Here is an 8,427-nt window from a genome sequence, read left to right as displayed (position 1 = left end):
AGAATTGCCCATATATTTAATCGAGCGGTAGGCCACAGCAGCCAATGCTCAATATCCTATGTTAGCCTTTAGTTTACAACCAACCGCTAGCTTTATATAAATAAATAAATAAACTCTTCTGAACTTCTAAATTTATCTTTGCCGCACATTTTTCATGGCGGGATCTATTACATTAAATATAATTTGTAAAGGAGCTGGAAATGAGAGCGAGAGGCAAATGGTCGTTTTGTGAAAAATCATAAGCAGCAATTTTATAATGAAATCTCTAATTAGTAAAGAAGAGCCATACTAGAATTAGAGATTAATATTATAAAAAAGTAAACAAACAACAAATGTTGAACGTGTCTAAGATTTCAAAAGTGACGTCACAACAGAGTATGACCGCAACAAACTCCAAAAATATCGAAGAACAAGTGAAAAAAACGGTTAAACTTCAAAAGAAATAACATTTTTCCGTATCTGCTATTGTTAACATCTGAACATCTTATTCGCACATTATTATTTATGGCGGGATCTATAATTTCAAATATGTGAAGGAGCTGCAAATAAGAGCTAAAGGTTGAGAACAGACTGTTTTTATTCTTTCTCGCGCTCCGCTCTGGAAGTACCAAAAGTGAAGCGTCAGGAATCTCCTAACGCCGTCCAACTTTCTAGTATTATTAGCTCTCGGTCTCACAGCTTTAAAACGTGTTTTACTCTCACCGTTCCTTACTTTAAAAAAAGCCTTCCGCTGCAAAACAGTTTTATCAACTTCGACCGTACTTTATTCATATGGTCTATTTTTTTTTTCTATACTTGACTATTTTTAAGGTCATAGGAGTAGGAACCACTTAAAGTAGCAGAAGCTAAGTATTTTGGCTATTTTAAAATGTAATGTTGCTAATTGTAAAAAATCAATGATAAAGCCTAGTACTAACATAAGATACAAACTTAGTTTGCAGCAAATAAAATAAAACAAATAACAAATTAAAATAAAATTCCAACATCCAATCCGTCCTTCTCGTCAACTTTTATATGACTCTTCCGAATCGCAAAACAGGTAACTTTGTCTTGCAGAAATGAAAAGTAAAAGCCTTTCTTACATCAAATCGGATCTTTCCAAAAGGAAACAAATATTTTACTCATTGTGATATTTATGTTCATTTCGCATCATTAATCTGGCACTTAATTATTTTATGAATATTTTTTTCTGCCCTCACCTCAGATTTGACAAACAATAAATTTGCACTCGGGAACAAACAAATTGGGTTTGGTTGCTAAGATTTTCAGATAGTTGGGTTTAAGAGACACTAGAAAACATTCAGCTTAAATATATATATATGTATATATATATATATATGTATATAATTTATAATTTTATTAAGTAAATACGTTAAGAGCATAATAATAAATTTTAACCAATCAAACCACCCTTTTTACACAAAAAAAAAAATAAATTAAATAAGAAATTGCTGTCTCGCATTTCCGGCTTTTTTTTTAACAAACTATAGGTAGGTACGTGGTGAGACCAATCTTGACCCTCCAAATAGAGCTGGGGTCCGATTTGATTCAAAACCTCTGTTCCTGGTTATACATATGTAGCTTTGCACCATCCCGAATCATTTAGAAAAGTAAGGATGGCTGCAATCTTGCGCTTCCCCAGTTCTGCCAGCGATCCTATCGCTGATATCGTTCTTGTTCTGGGATTTTAATTCTTGTGAGCGTTTTTTTGTCGAAGTTTGGCCAACATAGTTTCGCTCTTCTATATTGGGTTATCCTTCACCGTTTCCTGTTGGCGGAAATTAAAATGAATTCGGTCGGATTTGATGTTGGAAAATTATGGATGTACATATGTATGTATGTAGTAGACAACAATGGAGGTGGAGAGGCAAATAACCGGAGATTCCAACACCATCGCCGCCCAATAAAAGTTAATTTTTGTAATTAAAATGTTTCTTGTGAGTTTAATCTCATATAATTGGCCTTGTCATTACCGCATAAATTAAATTACAAGATTAATTGTCTAGAAAAGTTTTTCATTGGAGCAATGTTTGTATTTTTTGAGGCAAATGCCTCTATCATGGCTTTTGAATCGTGTACATACGTACACGATGTACATATGTACATATGTATGTATATATAACTCGTTTATTTCGCTTAGAAAAATTTGTGTTGCTCGCAACATTTAGTTTGTTCGCAACATTTAACTTCTTTAAGTCCCTGAGAAAGCAAAAAATAAAAGGTTATTTCCCTTTTTTATATGAAGTTTAGCCGTAAACCAAATTTATATATTTTGTTAGTACTAGGCTTTAAAAGTGAGCTGCCACTGTAATTGGTCGCAAACATACATATATATGTACATATTTATATACATACATACGTATATGTATTATGTATATGTAAGTAATAAAGGGTTTCTTAAACACAGTAAATAATCATACCAAGTTGCGTGCAACATGTTGCACAACATTGTATTGAAAATAATTTTTTCAGCTAGTGGTGGTGGTTGCATGTCTGTATATAAAAAAATTAGGCGTGCGTTTGGTGACCACGAAAGACTTCAATGCCGAACAAGTTCTTTAGTTATTTACAAATTGTTGTTGAAGGTGGTATACAACGTTGTCGCGATTTACTTTAGTTTCGAGGTTGATACGGTTGTGGAACATACGTATGAATAATGTACAAACTCGTTTTTATTTCTTATGTATGTATGTACATGCATTTATTGTCATAATCATCCGGAATGGAAAAAATTATTTAACAGTGCTGTGAGCGTTTCAATAAGACGTTTAAACGATCTTAAGCAAATCTTTATATCATTTTTAAAGCATTTTTAGATATTTAGATATACATATATTTTATACATACAAAACTACTTCTACACATGAATTTGTTATTCAGATCATATCAATATAAAGGAGCCTGTTTTTGTGCAACCCTAAAACCATAAGATTCGAAATAAACAGATACATGACCATATGTATGTATGCATATACGAATGCAATCCTTTCGCTTACATCTGCAGATATGTACATATATCGACATACAAACATACATATTTATGTGTATGTATTTATGTGTCACGAATTAAAGTTATTTTCGTCTAAGGTTTTAACGGTTTACTAAAAGATACCGAATGGGTGGGTTTAATCATTATAATTTTTTACAAGCCCAATAATAAGACAAAGATAAATAGACATAACATATAATAAATATTTACATATACAGCTGTTCTTTTGCTGTATACAAACTTATACATTTGTATATTATGTATTTGTGTAAATATTTGCATATGTATAGAGATTTTATATTGTGTATTACGTTTTTCAATGCAGAAAAAATGCATGAACATTGTATGCTTTTGCATGATTTGTATGTTTGTACCTTGATATTTCTGTTAATATATATGTATGTATATATGTACATATACATACATATATGTACATATACAAAGTGTAAGTGCGCGTGTGCCTGTGTACAGCCAGGATTTTTGTTCGTACTGTCTCATGTAGTAAATATGTATTTAGTGGCGGGAAAACCATAATGTTCATTTATTATATACATACATATATATATATATATATATATATATATATATGTTTGTACATATATATTATGTATAACTCATTTTTAAATTAGTAATATAAAAGTGCATTTATGTATATGTATATGGACTTCAGCCGACTTTGGGTAGGACCCACCGTTTATGTAAAGTTCTCATTCGCTTTTATTCATGCGTGAGCGGGGTAATTCATGATGCCGACGACGCTGCTCGACTCATGATCAAATTCACCCTTACCGCTCGTGGGGTAGTTCATGATGCCGCCGTCGCTTTTCGGCTCATGATCAAATTCATCATGAGCGGTATGGATAAAATTAAGGAAAATTAAGGAAAAATTAAAAAAAAAAAAATTCTATGAAGTTTTGCTTTTTTTACTTGCTGTTTTGATTGTAGTAAATCTTTGAACCATACTCACAAAATTTTTTTTTTTAGTATTATATACACATGTGCATATCGCGTGTGAGAGGGACAAAAACTAGAAACCCCTTTAGGACATTTATTTTTTTGCTCGCTTGATATTTGTCTTTGTCTTCCCGAAGCGATCGTGGCGCTTGGCTCAGGGGCTAGATCATCTGCCTTCCAAACAGGTTAGCGCGAGTTCAACTCCCGTGCACGGCAAACATTTTCATAATTTATTTTTTAATTTGTTAATTCAATGAATTCTTTAAATTAAAAATTATTGTTCTACTTAAAGATCGCCCAACAAAATTAAAATGAATCAATAACTGTGGTTAAATAAGATAATATAATTGAAAATATTTATTTTTTAATTTGTTAATTCAATGAATTCTTTAAATTAAAAATTATTGTTCTACTTAAAGATCGAACAACAAAATTAAAATGAATCAATAACTGTGGTTAAATAAGATAATATAATTGATGAGTTTTTGGTTTTTTCTTATGGGCGCACTTCGCGTTAAAAAAAATATCCCGAAAGGGAAATCTTCCTGAGCAATCAGCACAGAATCCTACATTCAACGGAGCAGCGTTCGATTCATGTACATGAATGCCGCGCTTGCCGCTTTGCTGGACTGGGGACCATGCATAAGGCCATCCCTGCTCGACATAGTTTTCTATCCAGAATCGTTCACCGCATGAAACAAAGCCCGACTGGGATTTTTTTCTCGGTACCAACCTTTTAATCTGTGGCAAAAAATATACATACATAAGAACATACAGTCAGCTTAACATTTATTCGGACGCTCTGTATTACAAAGTTCAGCTGACTATTTGTCTGAACTTACATCATTTTAACAACTTTTTTTGTACATACTAAGCACATGTGTATGTATGTATTTATGTAATTTTTACTTGTAAATTCAACAAGTTTTTAAAGATCATTACAGCATTGCGATTTTGGATAGCGGCTTGCTCCGTTTTGTTATTTGCGACTTTTAATGCATGTTGCCTAGTTTTTGTTTCTCAGTAAAATAGTAAAAAATTAACAAGCAAAATGTTGTACCATTTTACTAAGAAACAAAAACAAGATTATTTATTTGATTAGAGTGTGTCAAGAAGCTGTTTACACACTGAAAGTTAAAAAATATTTATTGACTTTGTATCTCTAAAACGGGAAAGAGCCCATGCCAGTGTTTGTTTACGTTCTTACATACATACATAAATACATGTATATACTGTCAAGTCCTTTCCCTGCAGTACCACATGTCATCAATAGGCCACTGTCATCAACGTGCGTACTTCTACCGAGGCGACGCTCTGCCGACTGCGACTTCTACCGAGTCGACGGTCTGCCCTCGATACAGTTACGACGGTAGTCCAGACGGCAGTACCATGGCTCGGCCGTTGATGAGTGTTGATGAATTTATTGATGAATCATCGATGAATAGTTGATGAATGTTGATTAATTTGTTGTTTATTGTTATTTGTTAATGAATTGTTGTTTATGATAGCCTAGAACATACCCATTTTAAATTTATCAACAATTTATATGGCCATTAAACGATGAATCACCAACAACACCGTCTTGACTTTTGATGAATCGTTGCTTAAATACTGATGAATGGTACTGCAGGGTTATTATATATTGAATTTCAAAGTCTGAATATATCCAACAGTACCATTCCTTTTGGATTCTGGTCTAAATCAGGTTGGCCTCCATCCGGAATCATAAAGGAATTATCATACAAGCCATCCAGGAATTTCCATACAGTAGGCGTTAGAACACCTGAATTCGGATTACCCGAGGAATTATCCGGGAATCAGTAAGGAATCCTGCTAGGAATTTGTCGTGAATTTCGACACGAATTCCCCCCTGAATCAGAAGGGAATTTCCAACCAGATTCTGAACGGAATCAGCCAGGAATTTGAGACGGAATCAGGCAGTAATCGTAGAAGAATTTAGAGTAGAATCAGATAGGACTTTCAAATGAATACCAGGTGGAATCAGCAAAGAATCGGAGGGGAATTTAGAGTAGAATCAGTTAGGAATCCCAGAGGAAAACGTGTAGAAGATCCCCGGAACCCCCCGCCCCATAGTAAATATCTGGCGCAATTTATAATTTATTTATTTATTTATTTATAAAACCTTATAATTTGTTCAATGATAACCACCATTTTTCTTAGCACAACTTCTTGCATTTCCTCTAAATGTCTTTCCTTCCGGCTGTTGCACCGTCAACCTATACTTAATATACATATGTATAAACATATGCATCTTAGAATCAAAAGAGACAATATTTTTCATAAATATACACACCAATTAAGCAGAAAAAAATTTGGAAAATATAATGGTCTTCCCGTTCACACCGTCTAGATTAAAAGAGTCCAGGCTCAAAATCAATTCTGCAAATGAATTTATTAACTGAATACAAATAAGTCACTTACCTAACAATATTTAATAACACTTGTGAATACTTTAGCTGTCATTAGAGCTGCGAAAAAATCGATTTTAACAACGAGACCATTGTTTCTTTTTTTTCGGTAAATATTTTTCTTCATCTCACTTTTCGGAACCGCTGCTCCGAATCCTTTCGAAAACAACAACGAATATGAAGTTAGAACATCGGCATCAGCCAAACATAGGTGGAATTGTCATTGCCTACTTTGTTTCGGAGTTCTCAAATTCTCTTGACTGTATTAACCGGATGTTATTATCATATGGACCTGGAGAATGTTAAGCGGTTTTGAAGTCTCATCAAGGTGATTTTTGCGAAGGCAAGTAGGTTACCTGTCGTCCTTTTGAGGCATCTGGTAGTGATGCCAGTACTGGGGCAGCTAGGTGTCTTAACCTTACCTTCATTAGGGCAGGGCACTTAAAGATGAGATTCTCCAAGGTTTCGGTTGCCTCAAATAAATTACATTTCCTGCAGTTTCCATTGTTGGTGATGCCCCGCTTGACCGCTTGCGCAGCAGCCAGCTGTTAGAATTCCCACCAACAGTCTGCAATCTTTGCGGCGTAGATGCAGTATGAAGTTGCTGAGTTTATCATTGCGCTCTTTGCACATTATTTTTGATATATTCAAGATTGAGGAGTTTTTTCTCAACCTGCTTTTTGCTTGTGCGTCTGCCCGCCTCTCCAACTTCCTTTGAAGCGTTCTTAGGGAGACGGGGACGTTTTCTACTCTATCGTTCGCCAGTTCGACTCCTTCCTTTGCGAAATAAATAGTGATTTTTATTATTTTTAAATTTTGATGTTAATTGTGACTATATCATTAACAGTGGCGTGCAAGTCAGTATATTTTTTCAACTTTAGAATTTGGGACTTTAGACATTTATTAGTAAAGCAAATAAACCCAAATTTGTTGTGTTTATTCATTGATTATGTATTAATAAATTCTTATATGAAACTTATCAAAAGAGCCTTATCTTAAGAGCCTTAACTGTTAGTACAAGTTTTTTCGAATTTCCAAACAATCAAGTCGATCCAATTGCAAATTGTAGGTGTGGCTTACCGGAAGAAGTTTTTTCAGTTTTATTTCAAATTTTATTTAGAATTAAATTTAACCATATAATTCTTCATAATGAAACCTTAATTATTTATTTTTCAGTCCATCAGCGAGCGCATAAATGACAGACGAATAAATAACCAGAGATCTTAAATAAAGAAGTTCACAATACGATTTATCAAAAACAGCATATTTAGATATTTTTAATCATACAGAATGACTTTAATTACAAGGAAGCATTTTATATATATATGTATTTTACTTTTAACACCATCTTATGATGCAACTGGATTACAAGGTGTACCGTCATGGATGTAAGTAATTTTATTATTTAATTTCTGTAGCAAAAGAAATCCTAGCCGAAAAAGTTAACCAACTGAGTTATAATATTAAATATAACAAGAAAGGAAGCTAACTTCGGCACGCCGAAGTTTATATACCCTTGCAGATATAACTTCTATGACTTGGAATCTCAACAATATAAATTATATTTATTTGTGTTAAAAAACAATGAAGTAATACCTGCTTTCATTTCATTCACCTATACATATTATAGTTGCAGTTTTACATTCGCAGATTTGCATTTTTCCTCTACATCTAACGATCGTTTGTATGGCACCAATATGATATAGTCGTCCGATTTTCATAAAATTTGACACAAAATTTAAGACCAATATAAAATGGCTATACCTCAAATTTGATCGATCGTTCCTATGGAAGCTCCGATTTTCATAAAATTTTATGCAAAATTGTAGAGTATAGAAAAATGGCTATATCTCAAATTTGATCCAATTCTATTGAAAACTGAAAAAGTTAAAAATTTTTTTTTAACATTTTCCGATCATTCCTATGGCAGCTATATGATATAGTCGTCCGATCCGGCCCGTTCCGACATATATACGAGTGAGAGTATATAGAAGGCTAACTACAAAGTTTCGTTCAGATAGCTTCAAAACTGAGAGACTAGTTTGCGTAGAAACG

General features: G+C 33.4%; 1 protein-coding gene and 2 long non-coding RNA genes across 40 annotated transcripts in view; 1 reads left to right on the top strand and 2 right to left on the bottom strand.

Annotated features, from left to right (window-relative positions):
- Nucleotides 1-684: 684 nt before the first annotated feature.
- The window catches only part of Wnt5 (Wnt oncogene analog 5), a 208,524-nt gene continuing 200,781 nt past the window's right edge, over nt 685-8,427 (top strand). For 6 of the 37 annotated variants that reach the window (XR_015273199.1, XR_015273198.1, XR_015273197.1 and 3 more), the window contains exons 1-2: nt 1,697-2,221; nt 7,549-7,760. Coding sequence is in view for 27 of the 37 variants with exons in the window: in XM_086839751.1 (XP_086695877.1) it covers nt 7,663-7,760 (98 nt within the window). In the remaining 10 variants the exon portion in view is untranslated. Of the gene's footprint in view, nt 1,040-1,627; nt 2,379-2,405; nt 3,120-7,548; nt 7,761-8,427 lie in introns of those variants that run through there. The other 31 variants (XR_015273205.1, XR_015273204.1, XR_015273200.1 and 28 more) reach the window with 20 other exon arrangements.
- LOC147644850 (uncharacterized) lies at nt 1,300-2,951 on the bottom strand. The gene is made up of 2 exons (XR_015273227.1): nt 2,421-2,951; nt 1,300-1,768 (listed from the first exon to the last, which is right to left on the bottom strand). It is a non-coding gene; the product is annotated as an uncharacterized LOC147644850 (long non-coding RNA).
- LOC147644849 (uncharacterized) lies at nt 6,050-6,722 on the bottom strand. 2 transcript variants are annotated; one of them, XR_015273226.1, is made up of 3 exons: nt 6,386-6,722; nt 6,258-6,330; nt 6,050-6,180 (listed from the first exon to the last, which is right to left on the bottom strand). It is a non-coding gene; the product is annotated as an uncharacterized LOC147644849 (long non-coding RNA). The 2 variants fall into 2 exon arrangements; XR_015273225.1 differs by having other exon boundaries at nt 6,258-6,310.

This window comes from Drosophila serrata, unplaced genomic scaffold, assembly GCF_035046125.1.
Source record: "Drosophila serrata isolate PLE 108 unplaced genomic scaffold, ASM3504612v1 contig_82, whole genome shotgun sequence".
Lineage (NCBI taxonomy): Eukaryota > Metazoa > Arthropoda > Insecta > Diptera > Drosophilidae > Drosophila > Drosophila serrata.
This window is presented reverse-complemented; position numbering and strand designations above follow the sequence as displayed.